Source organism: Stegastes partitus, unplaced genomic scaffold, assembly GCF_000690725.1.
Source record: "Stegastes partitus isolate 25-593 unplaced genomic scaffold, Stegastes_partitus-1.0.2 Scaffold1261, whole genome shotgun sequence".
Taxonomy (NCBI): domain Eukaryota; kingdom Metazoa; phylum Chordata; class Actinopteri; family Pomacentridae; genus Stegastes; species Stegastes partitus.
The window spans coordinates 99,199-116,786 of NW_007578992.1; the positions used below are offsets into that span (position 1 = coordinate 99,199).

Sequence of the window (17,588 nt, forward strand, 5' to 3'; positions counted from 1 at the left end):
ACTCCGCCCATAAAATAGCACAAACATCCCAGCTAACCCTGACATGTGCACCTCTTTCTCAGAATCAGTCATGCGTGCTGAACTTGTAATGCTGATATGTTTGACAAGCACCCGAAGGCAGCATAATGATAATTTGTGAAGTAGACGTGTGGGAACACAGCACAGTCTGTCAGCTCAGAGTTTAAAAGGTTGGATGCAGTAAAGAAAGTCGACGGGAGCAGAAGGATAATTCCACGAGATGTGACAGACTTGGCTTGTCCAACGCACTTCAGGCTGTGATGATATACTGCGTGACCTTTTTGTACTGATGTTGCCGGACTTTCGGCCACCATGCCCACAGGAAGGGTTATAATATTTGTTTACAGGGTTTCCTTAGAGACTAAGATTGGAAATTTGATTACTGATTGTGGCCCAGGAATGAAGCTCATGTCTTGCTTATCAACAGAGTGACATGCTTGCCTTTTGGCGAGAGCTATTCCAGGATCTACAGCATTTTTCTGTCTGTCAGGCTGTTTGTCTGTCAGGCAGTTGGTTTTTAGTTGGGATACTCCTGTTATGCCCCTTAAAGAAATCCCTCCAAAGTGCAGGCAGTTGAAGGATTTTATATTTTAGAACATGATTCATCTCATTCCCTGTCTCCTCTCTGCTCTGTGTAAACACTGCCTGCAGTTCAGCCCACCCAAAACAAACTCACATGACTTTTCTCACAATTTTTTTCAGTTTATTTACAAAACTGTTCATTTTTCAAGTGTTTTCAATGAAGTATCACAATTTTAAGCTTCGATTTGGTTTTCAAACCAAACCGCAGCGGGTTTCGGGTTTCATAGAGTTAACATGCTGGGAAGCTCAATCTCTCACTTACCTTCCAAATGTCCAAATGTGCAGGAAGCAGATGTTGTCCAGCAATAGCAAAAATTCACGTGTCAGCACCTGTAAAGATGTGGTCATCATTATTTTCAGCAAGTGAAACATATTTTCACTTTGCAGCTACAGTTTGCTTCAGAGGATTTGTGTTAATTTGTCAAACAGTCAGTGTACTTCATGTACAGTGCTGAACACCTTTATGAGACCGCCTGTCTAATTTGTGAAGCACTGTGGATATATATATAGACCATCCAGCATCATGAAGTGCTTTAATGTGCACTGAGCTCTCAGGAACAGGAATGAGGAATTTCAAACTGAGCTCACTGGGCTTCTCTGAGAAGGCGTAAGGTAATCAAGCATAACTTTCAACTGCAAAAACTACTTTTTCTTTTAAGGAATGCAAGTAAATAACTATAATTTGACATCTTATTCAAGAAAGAGTTTTTTTGTAGAACAGTAAATTTGAAAATGAATGGGTAATAATAATACAGTCGTGACTTGATAATCCGACCCTTAACAATCCAAAACTTTACTATCCGACAGGTTTTTAGGAAAAACGAACAGAACCCATTAAAAATAACCTTAACACACTGACAGCCTTGGATTCAGACTCCGACATGACATTTTATGTCACAAATAAGGATAACAGTGTATTATCTGACTTAATAATCCAACAGATTTACTTACCCTTGCTGTCAAGTGACGGGCCGTGCACAAGCGCACCGGTCAGTTAGACGTGAAATCCAGTGATGCGTAGTGTTCTAACAATACACTGGTTAATATAACAACTATAAACAATAAATATTATCAACAAATGAGCCTTCCAGCATCAAGCCCTCCTTGTATCTCGACCTCCGTCTTGACAATCCGACAGCCTTGCTATCCGACATAAAAGATTTTACATTTAGTGTCGGATTATCGAGTCACGACTGTAACTATATTTTAGCATTAAAAATAGAATTTCGGTTAAAGAGCTTCCACATATTGATGTATTATCAATACAGAAACATAAGACATGATTTTGGTAACTACCAGTGCTGGTGATTTGGGGCAGCTGTGGCATAAGCCTTAGCTTGGCTGGTGATCTCATAAATGTATAAGCGCTGCACAGAAGATGCTCTGGCTCAGCCTTTGACTGATCTCAAAACTCACCAGAAACCCTGAAACATTTCCACCTCACACAGAAATGCCATTACTGCTCAGCTTAGGTTTAAAGAACTTCTTCACACCTAATTTTTTTCATCATTACATAACTTTGTAGAATCCTTGATGTCCTCTTACATTTATTAATACACATCTCTCCATAATTGTGCCTGACGGTTGGTATTTTTTAAAAATGTCTCCACCTTGACATAAATGTTAAATACAGTTCTGTTGGTTTAGACAAACCTGTGTCACATGGATTTTAAATAAAGAATGCACTACAAAGAGCTGACGAAGATAAGAGGTGATATTCAGTGTTGCTCCACGTTTGTACCTGAAGACTTGTGATGCCGCTGTAGAGCATCTGATTTCCATAGCAGCAGAAATTTTGACAGTTGTTTTGTTGTGTCTCAGAGCCCTTCATGAGGAATGGCCGCCCCCCCACCTCCCACAGCATGCACTCCTTTCTGCACCAGTACACCGGGTCCTTCAAGAAGCCGCCTCTGCGTCGGCCACACAGCGTCATCGGCGGCACCCTGGGGTCCTTCATGGCCATGCCGCGCAACGGCAGCCGCCTGGGTGAGACGCACACGTGTTCACAAGCACAACACATGCACACATGGAAGGAAGTGAGTAGTAGGAGAGCAGATGGCATCTGGGAACAAACAGGAAAAGTGTCATGATCCTGAGATTTCCGTCGTTCTTCCTCACATTTGCAAACCCACTCTTGCCAGAGCGACTGGGCGTCGTTCCCAAGAGCAGACTTCTCTCTTCATCCTCAAAGGGGCTGTTTTTTTTTGTTTTTTTTTAAACCAAAGTGACAGCTGGATGGAGGGCTCAGTCAAACGTGACGCTGCTTCCTGTGTGAACTGATTCATCACAGGCGATACGTAGCAGCGAGTCCCATCCTGAGGGTTGGAAGGCAGAGCATGTCGAGATGATTCAAAGCAGCAGCAGATTTCGAGCTCGGGGTTGGGAAAGCCCAGGGGGTGATGAGATGATTCATGGAACACAGAAACTAAGTGTTATGGGTATCACAGTGTACCTGCTACTAGGCTATTTTGAATATTCAGTGAAGCAGTATAGTAGTAGTAGTAAAGTGAAGGAGATGAGATCTGGAGCACATGATAAGCATTCAGTACGGAGCGCTGCAGCGGCAAACACTTAAACTAACAGCCATCTTGTTTTCTTTATCCTAACACAGGTTTTTCTGCATGAATTCTCTTGTGTTTTGTCATCAGAACTTCTTTATTTGCCGTTTATAGGTTGTTGTGGGTTCACTCTGTAATCCCAGTGTCTCAATTCTGATCATTTTCTTTGCATCATGTAAACTGAGTGTCTTAGAGATGTATGAAGAGGTCACTTTTGAATTTAGGAAAAAACTGCTCAACATTTTTAAAGAGTTTTCTGTACAAGACAAACGATTCATTGGTTAATAGAGACAATAACTGGGTCGTTTCTACATTGAGTCACCAGATGTAGACTTTTGGCAAATGTCTGACATTTCCGCACATTTTATAGGACTCTCTCCTGCCCTTATGCTATCCCTGTAATCACATGCTACAGGAAACAACCTCCACAACCAAAATTTCTAATTTTTTTGAGACGTGCATGTGAAAGGAAGCCCTGCTGTTTTTTTTTTTTCGTTTTGTTTTCTGTAAATCCGTCATTTTAATAGCTGCTCTTCTCCTTGTATTCAAATGCTCCACAACGACAATTTTGAGAATACATTTATTTTGTATAGCGCTTTTCAAGATACCTGAAGTCGCTGAACAGGGTATAAGATAAAAACAGGAACAAAACAAGTTGAATAAAAAGCAAGGTATAGAAGGCAGGTAAAAAAAAAACAAAAGAAAGAAAGAAAGAAGTAAAACAGTTAAACATTAAAAGCGATCTTGAAAAGGTGAGTTTTTAAAAGGGACTTGAATGTGTGGAGGTCAGAGCAGTGTTGGATGTGAGATTGAATGGAGTTCCAGAGGGTGGGAGCAGCAGGTTCGGTGCTTGGTCCTTGGTGGTGGGGCGAGGAGGTGAACAGAGGAGGAAGGAACGAAGGGGAAGGGGTGTGGGGCTGGAGCAGGTCTGTGAGGTAGGAGGGGACCAGATGATGGAGGGCTTTGTGGGTGAGGAGGAGGATCTTGAAGGAGCCAGTGGAGATGTTGGAGGACGGGGGTGATGTGATCACGTGAGCGGATGTGGGTGAGGAGACGGGTGGCAGAGTATGATCCATAGAGGATGAAACCTCTTGACTTTGGTTGTTACTTGACTTTCATCCAGCAGCAGGAGTTTCATTGGTTAAGATTTTGGTTATCCAGGGAAATATTTTTTTTTTTTACAGATGTCCATGGTTTCCAAGGGATGAATTCTGACATCACTTTGTTCCCCCATGACTTTTTTTTTAAATCTAAGTTTATCATTAGAGTAAACTGAACTCAACAACTATTGCATGGGTTTCCACATCTCCAGACTTTCTATGAGGCACCATCATCAGGTTAAAATTTTAATTTCTCCAGAACTCCAATTCCAAACACCAAAACAAACACGTTACCACACTAGTATGCTAAATTAAGACAGTGAACATTTTAAGTATTACCTGTTTAAATCAGGGTTTTAGTTTTGTCGTGGTGAACATTTGAGCACACTGGCATTAGCATTTAGCTCAAAACCTGTTAGCATGGCTGTTAGTCCTTTTAATCATTTAAAAAATGAGTTGTTCTCAGCCTGTTTAATTTATTTCATAGCCCGTGCGGTCACTTCCCTGCGCCGCACAGATGTTGCCTTAAATGTTAAGCAAACATTGTTTAACAGATCTTTTCCACTTGGCCAGGTAGCAATAACTCGCAACTGTGCAAACAATCTGCTCCACACAATGTGAGCAGTTTTACAGTTGGGGATTTCTGCCGGTGCTTCTCTAAGCTAGATTTCGTAGGGAGTGGAACACCAGAGGACCTGTTGAGCCTCGCAGTGGACCCTGGCCTACATAGAAGGACTTGGTTCTAAAAACAGGACAGTTAAGTAGGACGTTGATGTGCCACATAATGCTGCTACGCTCTGTGGGCTTATTAGCAAAGCTGCAAACAACGATAGAGAGACGGGAGACAAAAAGTGCAGTTAATGCAACGGAAAGACAGAGATGGATCACAGTTTCACACACACAGAGAAAAAAACACGTATCTGTAGAGGGAGGGAAGTGAAGGAAGGATGTGTGGAGAAGTTTGCGAAAGAGACCTCAAAAATGGGTGGAGAATGAACTCATTTAAGGTTTTTGGAGAAAGGAAGAGGTGAGGCAAGCAGAGATAAAAACGTGTGAACGCAGAAGGAAAACAATGTGGGAGGAAGATTAGAAATCAGCTTTGGGGGCTTTTGAAAAGAAAGAATTGGGTTTGGATGGTGGGAGGTGAAGGGAGGAAGTGAAAATACTATTGAGAGAGGGAGAATTTGGGGAGTTTTTTTTTTTTTTTGGCGAGGATGAGGGAAGATATAAAATAGCAGGAGATAATGGAGAGGTATGTAAAAGTGAAAGGAGGATGAAAGGCAACGAAAGTAGGACAGATTAGATGATTCGGAGGCTTTGGAGAAGAGGCAGACAAGGTAGAGAAGCGCAGGTTGCGGAGGAATGCGTTGAAGCATTAGAGAGGGGGAGTCAGATGAGCCGCTGCCTACGAAAACCTCGCAAAAGAAAGAGAAAACAAGACGCAAGAAGAAGAGGATTATGTAGACAAAAAGGAAGAAGTGGGAAGTGAAAGACATGGGTGAGGTTTGTGAAGAAGAGTCATGTAAATAAGTGACAGAGAAGTGAGAAAAAAAAAGGAAGAGAGCTCATTTGGAAGTTTTTGACGTAGAGACAAGTTGAAGACAGAAAGTGGGGCAGGAATGAGTTGTTTGTGAGGTGTTTGTGTGGAGACAGTAAGTAGGTTAGGAGGAGGAAAGTGTGGCAGTCGGAGGGACGACAAATAGGGAGAAGAAGAACTTTCTGGAATAAAGAAATAATAGCATGGCTTTTACCTCTTGGGGTCTAATGTTCTACATGTTCTACTATTATGTTTAGAAAGTTCAATACAAATCAATCAATCAATAAATAAATATACCCTTTTCTACACACTCGATTATATACTGATCGAACCCCAAATAGTTTGTATGAACTTTGAGTGGTGGTCTGTTTGACGACACTCGTGTTTTCTTATGTTAACAGCAAGTGTGCTTAAATACTTCATGTAACAGAACTGTGGTCGCAAATATTTGTCAGAAACACAGCTGAAGAGTAATTTGCATGTCTGTTTACAGAGCAGCCAAACAGATGTTACCTACTTGAGGATTTTTGTCAACAGCTCACTGTGACTGTTCCTGACTTCATTAAGTCCCATCAGTGTTTAAAACTGATCCACTATCAAAAAATAGACCAATTTTAAAAGATAAATTTAAGGACTGTTTAATTTATTCTTACCAAAATTACCATTTGCTTGTTTTGAACAACGCATTTTTGTGAAGCGAACAATTGGGGTCAACACTAACCGCGGTGACAAGTAAATCCCATTTCATGTGATTATGTCATAATAAACAACATGTTAAGCACGTAAATGGTTCTAATGGGAAGCAGCGGCAGTACAAATTGTTAGGCTGGCATGAACAGGAAATGGACGCAGCAAAAAGAGAGTGAAGAGGTAACATTGAAGCTCATATCAACCCCCTCCCTAGAGCTCGTTTTTGTCCGCAATATAAAGTCCTGCATCTCTATGGAAACAGCGAGCGAAGGACCAAAGTAACTCAACTCAGGTTAAATTACTTTGGTCTTTGGATTATTTATTTCACAAAAAATAGCAAAAGCCAAAACATTTTTGTGCCGACAGTGTTGCCAATACTGGAAAACATTCTCTAGAGATATTTTAATCGTACATTTCATATTCATTTGCACTCGTCTCTTATCTGTAAGCACAGCCTGCAGTTCAGCTGAATTTTTGTCACTTGACTGTTGGTCACAGCTGAGTCATTCACGGCTTCACAGTTGGGATGAAAAACACAGATTTCTTTTTGTTTTTTATTGAATCTGATCAATACAAACTGCTTATGTGGGGCAGATTTTTAAATGTGTCTTAAAATGAAGGGATTATGATGAAATATCACAATTTTAGGCTTGAGTTAGTTGAGTTTTCCAACAGAGCTGCACTTCACACATGATTAGTTCAAGGACCGTTGGAGAGGTGAAAATCCAAGAGTTCTTTGTGTTTTTACAATGTTTGGCTCTGATAAATGGTGTAATTTAGGAGATCTTCTAAAAGACAACGTGCCTTTTAAACCCATGAAGAAGTTCTGGGGTTCACAGTAACACTAGATTACATACATGTCTTGTGCAGTTGTTCAGCAAATATAAACTAATAGAATAAAATCAACTGTATTCATTATATACATATGTAATGAATATAGTTGTATACTTACTCTGAAAGAATTAATTCCCTTGTTTCCTATAAATTATGGCCATACAGCTGACGGTAGATTTGGGGTTTGTGTGTCTTTAATTGAGGCCAGCTCTCCTGTGTATCTGCAGGAGTTTTGCTAACAGGCTTTGTGAGGAGTCAACTAATTTATTATTTTGTTTCTATACATAGATGTGAGCATATACACAGCTTATGCACAACACTGTGTGTGCTTGTGATTGATAAATTAAGCAGCTGGAGAACACTGGTGTCGAGGCAAAGGACAGACGAATAGTTGCAGAAAGAGGGCAGGAAAGAAGAAAAGCCATCCATCTCCTCCTCCAGATGGAAACCTTGTGACAATTTCTCATTTTTCTTCTCTTTTCCTCCCGTCTTTCTCTTCTCGGTCAACAAAAACCTCTTTCATACATTTTCTCCCTTCTCTTCATTCTGGCTTCCTCCTTTTGAGCAGTTAATTGCAGATAAACTGAAGACTTAATCACTGCTGTGAAGTTATTCTACTGATGTCCAGATGGAGAAGCAGCAGTGAAACCTCACATCAGCGATGTGTGGGGGAAAAACATAAGCTTGAGTGGATCAGAACAGGCTAACCCCTTTTTAGTTTCTAAAAGTGAATCGACATTTTTTATAATCTGGGGAGATTTGGTTTGTACCCAGATGATCACAGACAGATTCACATCGTTTGTAAGCCTTTGGGTTTTGGCTGCACCACAAAGAAATAAAGTCCCGCTCGAATGAAGGGAAGTTCATTAATATGGTGAATAAATAAAGAGCTCTGTTAGGAGCAGCAATTTGTTCTGAAAATCTGAACTAACAACTGTGATGAATCATCTTTGGTTTAATATTTAAAGAAATAATCAGGATTATCATGTTTGAACTGTTTAATCTCCATCAACCGAAACCGTGCAGAGATTTGTCTCTCCTCCCGTTTCGCATTTGATGACAGGCTGCATGGTTGGAGGCGCTGGCACAGTGATGACAGAGAACAGCTCAGCCCTGGCTACTCATTAACCGTGTGTGCATTAGTGCGTGTGTGTGGAGGAGAGGGTGGGCGTGTGGTCCGTACATCAGCTCCTACTGTGCTATGGTGGAGGTGGAGGTGGTGGTGGAGGTGGTGGTAGGTTTACTGCCCTGGAGGAAGAGGTGCAGGTTGCTGTGTTTAATCTTTGGCCTTTGAGGTTACCAGGGTCTGAGAGGAGACGGGGAAACAGTGGGCTCTGTGTTGAAGTGAAGATGCTGATTTAACGAAGTCTGCATAATGAGTTTCCAGACCAGTGGTATTTGTACATTTGTTAAATCTAATAAAGATTATTCTATTTAACACCATCACTCTAAAACCACTGCTTTTACTGTCGGGGCTCTTTTGTCATGTCTGCTTCTAATTTGCAAATAAAAATGTAAAGTTTGCCAAATGACACACACTCTACTGACGATGAACCTCAGAGCAAAACAGAGCTCTTCGTATAAGTCGATGATGTGTTTGTCTGATGAGGACGGCAGTCTGTTTTTATTTTCTTCCGTTTATCCTCTTCTTAATCGTCTTTTTGCTGTCTGAGTAAATCTGGCTAACTGGAGCACGCTCTTGTTTCTTTATTGGTCCCAAATCCATTAGCGCCTACACAGCAAACGTTTTGACTTGGCACTGATAGCATTAAGAATGGTCCTCTGGTCCATTAAATGTGCAGTTTTTGTTACCTGTGTTTGCCCAGTCACAATACGTGCTGTGGAAAAGGTCTGATCTCAGTCCAAACAAGTGTTCCTTCTGTCCACACTAACACACCTGAAAACGCATATCACATGACCATTCATAGTAAATAGAGGGCTGGTTGCTTAGTGGTAGATTCACAGGGGTGTGATGAATCAGGGAACACATTGACTGATAAGACCCAATCAGGAGGTTAGCGTGAGTGTGTGTCGTTTCCCAAAGTTTCCGTTTGTCCCTCTCTGCACATCAACCCTGCTAATGGAGTTTCTGAAAATCGACACTCTAAAGGGAGCTTTCCAAAGTTTTCGGCGACCAAAAACTGCATTTGTGTGTGAGCTGAAGGGTGAAACCCGTACAAAAAAACTCCCAGGCCCTAGTTCCATGCAGCATTATTGCTGTAGTCATGTCCTGCCCCCTGCAGTGACTCTGCCCCCAGTGTGGGAACCACTGACTTAATGGAGCAATAAAGAAACAACAGAATGCCGCTCTACAGTTGTGACATCTGCTCCTTTCACGTTACACTTCCCAGAGTCAACCAATACAATGCTGATCAAGTTCAAACACTGAAACAGTCGCGTCAGTTATCCCACAAAATACCAAACATTCTTCTGGGTGCAGCTTCTAAGGATTTATTGTTGTTGTTGTTCTCTGTGTTGTATGATTGTAGATTGAATATCTTTGGCACTTACAATAAAAAGAATCCGTTTTAAGACCACAGATCACCGAAGGCTTTCAAAGATAGATGTGCCACTCTACAAAAGGAGGAGAAGGTTGAATGTTTTATCTCTTATAACTATAATTGGAAGTGTATTCAGTAGGGATGTGTACGCTGTTAGTTACTTGACTGTTGTTTTCATTTTTACTTGTAAACCTTTGACCTTCATGGGTCAAACCGATGGGGAAATAATCAACACATGAATCTTTAATGAAAGTTATCCGTAGCTGTAGCCTTAATCAGGTCTGCAGACAGCAGGCTATCCATCATTAGATGGACCGGATCACATCGGAATTCTAATGAGGCAACAACTTGACTTATTGAATTCCTCTTTGTACCTTGTTGTAGTAACAAGTGCTTCTACATTAATTTTTAAAATCTTTTTTTATTTTTTTTATTTTACAGACATTGTGCACGAGAACCTGAAGATGGGTTCTGACGGGGAGAGCGACCAGGCATCGGGGACGTCTTCAGACGAGGTTCAGTCTCCAACCGGCGTGTGTCTGAGGAACAGAGTCCACCGACGGATCTCCATGGAGGTGAGATGCTCGCACACTCCAACACACGTGCGCACAAAAATGGCTTACGCTGCAAGCTGTAGCTCTTCGCCTCTTTGGCCTGCTCTGAGCTGGGAGGGGGGTTGGGGGCGTATTGTTCGTCTCCTGATGGGCTCACGGTGTCTGGGCGTCATATACTGATAGCGGCGCTCCCTGAGGACCAGAGCAGGAGCCGGTAAAGACACATGATAATCTGTGCTAGAGCTACACTGGTTTTATTCATGACAACAGTCTCAGCTCAAGAACACGCTGGGATAAGAGTCTCCTTTGTTCCTTCTGTAAAGATGAACATAATAACGTTACACTGTTTCAGATCATGCGGGCATGTACACAACAGCATGACATCAAGATGTTCATACAACTCAAGAGAATTTCAAACTAATTATTAGTTATTTTTTACTTTCCAGAGCTGCCCTCCTTTAAAAGAAATGTAAAATATAAATGAAGCATCAGTGTTGAGAATTTGTGTAGAAATGGGGCAACAGTCATTCAGGAGGCTCTTGTCAGTAGTTTCCATGTTTTTTCATACTTCCAGTCTGCCTTAGTCGGATCAGTTTTTTTCTAACCATGAACTGTTATGTTTTTTAATAACCAGAAACATTAAATACTCGCTAGATCAAAAATGATAAATGGCTTAAGTTGCCCAGAGGCTGCACTAGACTCTGGCTTATGCAAACTCAGCAAATACTGAATGAACAAAATGCATGAACAAAGACCTCATGATTATCAGGAGATTTTTTTAGTTCCTACTTGTTTCTGATTTCACTGTTTTTTTCTATGAATTTGAAGACTTTTGCTCTCAACAACATTTAATGTCTCAGTCTGCTGCTGTGTTGGTGATAATTCTAGTAGAGTGGAGCTGATCTAAATCTAAATAATGCTAAATGTTGACATGTGAGTCTACCCTGCATTACATGAACACCTTATCATTCTGATATTTAGACATTTTATTCTTAAAGGAAGCAGCGTCTCAGGCTGGAGGCCTCCTGCCCCCTGCTGGCACATGAGCATAGGTGGCAAAACAAAAAAACACCTTGACAGCATCTTTGAGTGACACTACCTCACACATGTTCATGCTGACCTGTTTTTCACTCATGTTGAGTGTTCATTTCAGTTGTGCACGAATCAGGAGGAGTTCAAGGATGTGGTCACAGTCAGTTGGCCTCGTCGACACGTAAGTTCTGTTACGTGAGCATCAGCCTGCTGCTCCTGCGGTTCCTTTTCATGCTGCAAGAGCTTTTAATGAAGCTGTGTTACGACAGCAAGGAGGTTAAGAGCACAGTGTGCCCTAGCTTACTGACTCCTATACAGACCCACAACCTTTGGGTTTTTCAGTCATGTGCCAACTCCAAGCTCAAAGTTTGCCCCTAAATATATGTAAAGATTATATTATTAAAAAAGTTTACGGAGCCAAATGAAACACAAAAAACTATTAAATACAACTCTGTAACATTAAACCTCAATTAATAATCATTAAACCATCTCATCTGTGCATGTGAAAGGTACATAGCCTTTATTAAATCTGTATATTCAGCCTTATGGTACTTTTGTATTTCTTATTTTGCTCCTTCCATGCCTCAGTTGTATCTGGTTGCTTTAACGTGTACGTTTCCACAGTGAAGGAAACAAAAACAAAATGGTAAAGCAGGCTGTTTTGTAGCAGGAGCTCATGAAGACCTAGTGTCCAGGAAAGTTATTGAAGTCTTTTTTTCTTCTCTGTGTTATAAAAGTTTGGTTTATGTTGTTTCCAATTCTCACTCTGGCAGTCAGGTCGCTGTTTTAGACCTTCATCCTACTTGATCAGATGAGATGAGAGACGATAGAACTTTATTAAACCTGATGGAGTTAATTGGCGAAAGAAGATGCTGTTAATAATACAAGATGTTTCCAAGTATGTTTTCCTAATATCTGTTTACCACAAGTTCATATTTGCAACATATTTGCTTTGATTTCTATGAGCAGGAAACTCCTGATCTCAGCATCGTTGTGTCTGATCAGCAGTTCAACCCAGTGATCTAAAATTTTAAACAACAGAGGGGTTATGAGAGGGGAATGAGATGAGTGTCTTAGTATGTTGAGGTGTGTCCAGCCTTACCCCGTTGTTTTTAATGTTACGAGTGTGGCTCTCTTCTAAACCTGCTAGATCACCATGGTAACTGATGCTGCACAGCTGAGGAGGTTAATATGTTCAGAGTAAGAAGTGTCTCCCTTATTTCTTTTCCAGGCCGTATTCCCTATGAGTGATACAGATTATGAGCAGAGAGACTACGTTATATCTGCTAGTAATCCCACTGAATGAAGCTGTACAGTATCGCAAACAGTTGCTACAGTAACCTACATGCATTGAGTTGGTGATGAAAAGTCAAGGCACTGGGTGTGCACTGAGTTGTAAAATAAATATATGAATTTACACAGTTGACAGTTTTCTACCAGCATTCTTCTCTTGCCTTATGTGCAGTAACAGCACTTCTTGCCATAGAGGTTTTTAAAGATTCCCCATAGCTCCAGAAAGCTGATAACCATAGAAACCTGTTATCTGTGATTGGACTGTTATCGAACCAGGTATGGCCAAAAAAAAAAAAAGAGGCCTGGCAGTTTCTTCATTGTATAGCGCTCTGGTCTCTACATTCAAGAAGCTGGACACTGAGAATGCTATCTGAATGTTATCTGTTCATAAGTGACTTGAATGATTATCAGAATTTTAGAGCAATAAATCAGTGTTTAGACAAGCCCATTTATTTTACATCAGAATGACAAAGTGCATCAGTCTAAAGGAAATGTAGTAAAAATGTGAAATGCTGAGAGCACAGACAGAATCTGTTGTCACCTGACATGAAAAGATGATTCTTCAGGATTTATACTGATTAAAAAAGGGTCACATTATATAATATTGTGATCATTCTTGTCTTCTGAGACAGATATGTTAGATATAAGCATTTTATTTTAACTCTCAGTCATCATAATACTTCATCTTCTCCGAGCCGACAGAAGCTTCAGCTGTAAGAGACGATGCGTTGATGGTATTTGCAGAGAGGCCAAACTTTAAAGCACCTACGATCACCAAACAAATGTTTTTCACTGTATTTTTAAACTCAACCTCTTTTTGCTCAACATCAGTCGGCATTATGTAAATTCATCGCAGTCACGTGGAGCGTGTTTTATTTTGGTCCCAGAATAGATGTGATGTGACATCGGCGACAATAAGATATGAGGCGAGCAGCGCTGACAGTGACAGCCTGCGGGGTGGACCGAGGGCAGCAGCTGTAAATAATAATGCAGATACTGTACGTGTGTTTTTGGATTTACAGTCTGATTTGTGCTGCTGAGCCGCAGTCACGCTTCGACAGGCCGCCTCTTATTTTTACCCTCCATAAGATGGTGATCGACCTGATCTCTGTCGCCTCTCTCTGGGAGTAGGAGGAGATGAGAACAAGTTATTTTAGACACTGCATGTGTGTGTGTGTGTGGTTTGTGGGGGTGAGTGGGTGGGTGGACTCGGCAGCCTACATTGTCTTGTGGTGCCACAAACTACATATAGACACCAGGCATGTTGTGCTAAATTTTTTCATGATGTGCTCTGATGGGAGCAAAATGCAGACAAGAAAAGCAACTGTAGCTTCACCGCCATAAGCTCATGTGGTTACCGAACATATGTGTCAAAGTTTAATACAGTCGTCCTCAAATACCCCTCCATTAAAGAAAAGGCAAAATTCACAATAGTTGCTCAAATAACTAGAAACTGGGAAAAGTGATAATAAATAATTTTTTAATTTAGTGAAATAAGACTTTGCTTTTGAGTTGTGGTTGAAAAGAATAATTAAAAAAATAAGCAAATAAATTGTCCCGGACAAATCAGAGCACTTTGCTGATGAGCAGTGAAATCAAAATACCTGTCAACAGGTGAAGAAGTCTGATTGAGAGTTACAGAAAGCACCTGATTGCAGTAATTGGCTCAAAAGGTTGTTCGACAAAATAGTAGTTTACTGGTCCCATTATGCTTGTTTTTTATTTTTATTTATTTATTTTTTAATATTTCTGTTGAACCACAATTTAAAAGCAATGTCATGATTTTCATAAATTTTTATTTATTATTACTTTTGTCAATTCTACTTTATTTCAGTGACTGTGGCTGTTTTTTTCCCTTCTTTAATAGGAGGGTATGAATACTTCTGAGGACGACTGTAGGCAACAAGAATTTTGTTTTTGAGATTTTTGCCTCTGAAGTTCTTTTCATGTCCTCCTCCCTAGAAGAAACTCCGCAGCCACTACAGGAATATTGAAATCAAAAGCTGGTTTAAGTTTTTAATATTTCTATAATTCTGTGTGTGTTTCAGGACCTCAACAAGCGTCTGTCGCTGCCCGCTGACATCCGAATCCCCGACGGCTACCTGGAGAAGTTGCAGCTCAGCAGCCCGCCCTTCGACCAGCCGCTCAGCCGACGCTCCCGCCGAGCCTCGCTGGTCAGTTTGTCTGCGTGTTTGTGTCTGTGTCTCTGCCACTTTATTGCTTTGCGGCGCTCGCGGTCCTGCCACCAGACTCCCTCTGCACTGGTTTCCATGGCAACTGGCCCGGTGTGAGCCCAGGATGGATTAATCTGGAGTCACAAGCGCTCACCTCCCACTTTTAGCCCATCAAATTAGATCATAATGCTGTGGCGTGATTATGCAGCTTTGTTGCAGGCTGTCATTGAGATGGAGATTTATGTATAGTTTAAGTTTTTCCAGCTTCGAACCACTTAAAAAAGACTGATGGTGTTTCTGAAAGATCAAATTAAGAAAAGTAGCTCGTCGCGATTTGTCTTGCATCATTGGATCATCTTGAATCATTGATACGATTCAATGTGTTTTTGTTTTTCTTGATTTTCTTCATGTCCTGGAAAATCATAGAAGACCTGATGTCAGCTCCAGGTGTTTCCAGCAGCTGTTATAAAGAGATAGCAGAAAATATTTTGTGCCCTGAAAGTGGTTACCTCCTCAGACGGTGTTCATAATCATTCTCTGAGCTTTGAAACTACACTCAGGAAATAATATGTTATCATGAAGTTGGTGAGTTAACTGCAGGCACCATTTTTAGCCTCTATTTGTTTTCATTTTAGCACATTTGCACCAATGAAAGTACGCCAAATTAGCTATTAGCACTGCCTGTTTGCCCCGAACAGTTAATACTAGAAGACTGTGACGTTGAAGAAAACTTCAAAACAGCTGATTCTTAGAGAAGTTCAGGAATGATTAAGGAATTTTATTTAGTTAGTTTCTCAGTTGATTGCAAAGTCACTGCATCTGAAAGTGTTGGTACATGTGTCTGTGATCAGCTTAGACTGAGCAGTGACTCCAAGATGAAGGTGGAGCGTCGTTTTTTGTCACTAATTATGTCAATTGGGAGTTAAGCTTTTTAAAATACCTTAATAGCCTCACAGTTGAAAATCCTCACATGTGAAACATACTGTGGACTGCGTATGTCAGCTCTCAGTGTCAGTGCCTCTGAAATGAAGAACGGGGGAGTCTGGAGATGTTTTTTGCACCATTATTTAAGACTCCATCATAGAAGTTTTTGCCAACTACAAATGAACCTGAATTGATTTTGTTTAAGTTTGCACCAAGAGGCTTCTAAAAATTTTGGGCACCTTCGCCCTCATGAATGATCTAAAACTCTGAAAAATCTGTTAAAATAGCTTTACACTGGTGTTGCAGGAACAATAACCTTATCTAATTGTTGTAGCCTCATGTATTCTTAATTCTGTGTTTTCTCTCCTCAGTCGGAGATTGGTTTCGGGAAGTTGGAGACGTACATTAAGCTGGACAAGCTGGGAGAGGTAAGAACGGCGTGAGGCCACTATTAACAATAAAATAAGCTTAACTTTATTTCACTGAGTACAAAACAATGTCCTGTTGTGCGTCTAGGGAACGTACGCCACAGTGTTTAAAGGACGCAGTAAGCTGACGGACAACCTGGTGGCGCTGAAGGAGATCCGGTTGGAGCACGAAGAAGGAGCCCCGTGCACCGCCATCAGAGAAGGTAGTGGTTCATTTTACACCACGGCTCAGCTGTGCTGTATTTATTGATCTGTATGGAAATAGGAGGTACTTTGGTTCTACAGCTCATTGATTTTTCTTGTAATGATCACAGATTGGAGCTTCCTCTGCATTCATCACATGTGTCACGTTTAAAGAAGCAGTTAACCAAACCTCTATTTTTAGCATTAACACTGAATGAATGAGTTTTGTTCACATAATAAACCTTTTTTTAAAAATGAAAAAAAAAACAACCTTTGATCAGTTTAATTTGTGGTGCTCAAACATTTAAAAAAACTTCCCTGTCTAGAAATGATATTTTATTGCTGTCTGTGGTTAGCTGTCTGAGTCCAGAGTAATAACACGTGCTTCACCAGTTTGTATCTGTGTTTATGTTCATGTACACGTCTGTTTGTCTTCTTAGTCTCATTACTGAAGGACCTGAAACACGCCAACATCGTGACGTTACACGACATCGTCCACACCGACAAGAGCCTCACGCTCGTCTTCGAGTACCTGGTAACACTCTCCTCACGCTCTCAAAGCATCACGGTCCTTGTTGTACGCACAAAAAGATAAACACTAAGTTTACCATCACATAACAAAGAGCTGGATATGAACATGCATTAGCATTTAGATGATATCAGCTATTTATTAAAGGACAGTTGCAGCGTGATGTGAATTTGTTTTCCATCATAGTTTTTACACATGCACTGAGTTATGTCATGAGTTCAGTTGTTGTTTTTTTCCAACTTTATGATGTTAATTTGGTCAATGAATTCCAAACTGTGAAGAAAACTGACAATTGTGGACATTCAGGAACGCAATAGGAGCAAACACTTGACAACAAGACAAACGCACTAGAAAGTCATCCACAGTTGTATAAAACAGGAATGTCACATGGCTTGTGGCAGAGATCGGTGGGAGAAAAAGAATGAAAAGAGTTACGAAACCTCTAAAAATGTCATTGTGTAAATGCTGCGCAGGTGTACTTGTGTCTGATGTGGCCGTCTGTTCTTGCAGGATAAAGATCTGAAGCAGTACATGGATGACTGTGGAAACATAATGAGCATGCATAATGTGAAGGTGGGGATGACCTTTATCGCTGATGAGCTTTTTATTATTTTTTACCTTGTAATGTCATTTTCCGTCGCTGTGGAAAAG

General features: G+C 40.8%; 1 protein-coding gene across 1 annotated transcript in view; it reads left to right on the plus strand.

Moving 5' to 3' along the window:
* Positions 1 to 17,588, plus strand: part of cdk17 (cyclin dependent kinase 17) — a 50,662-nt gene that overhangs the window by 25,465 nt on the left and 7,609 nt on the right. Inside the window, exons 3-9 of the mRNA XM_008297948.1 lie at positions 2,422 to 2,586; positions 10,262 to 10,395; positions 14,748 to 14,873; positions 16,169 to 16,225; positions 16,314 to 16,428; positions 16,849 to 16,943; positions 17,448 to 17,558. Coding sequence (XP_008296170.1) covers positions 2,422 to 2,586; positions 10,262 to 10,395; positions 14,748 to 14,873; positions 16,169 to 16,225; positions 16,314 to 16,428; positions 16,849 to 16,943; positions 17,448 to 17,558 — 803 coding nt within the window. The remainder of the gene's footprint in view (positions 1 to 2,421; positions 2,587 to 10,261; positions 10,396 to 14,747; positions 14,874 to 16,168; positions 16,226 to 16,313; positions 16,429 to 16,848; positions 16,944 to 17,447; positions 17,559 to 17,588) is intronic.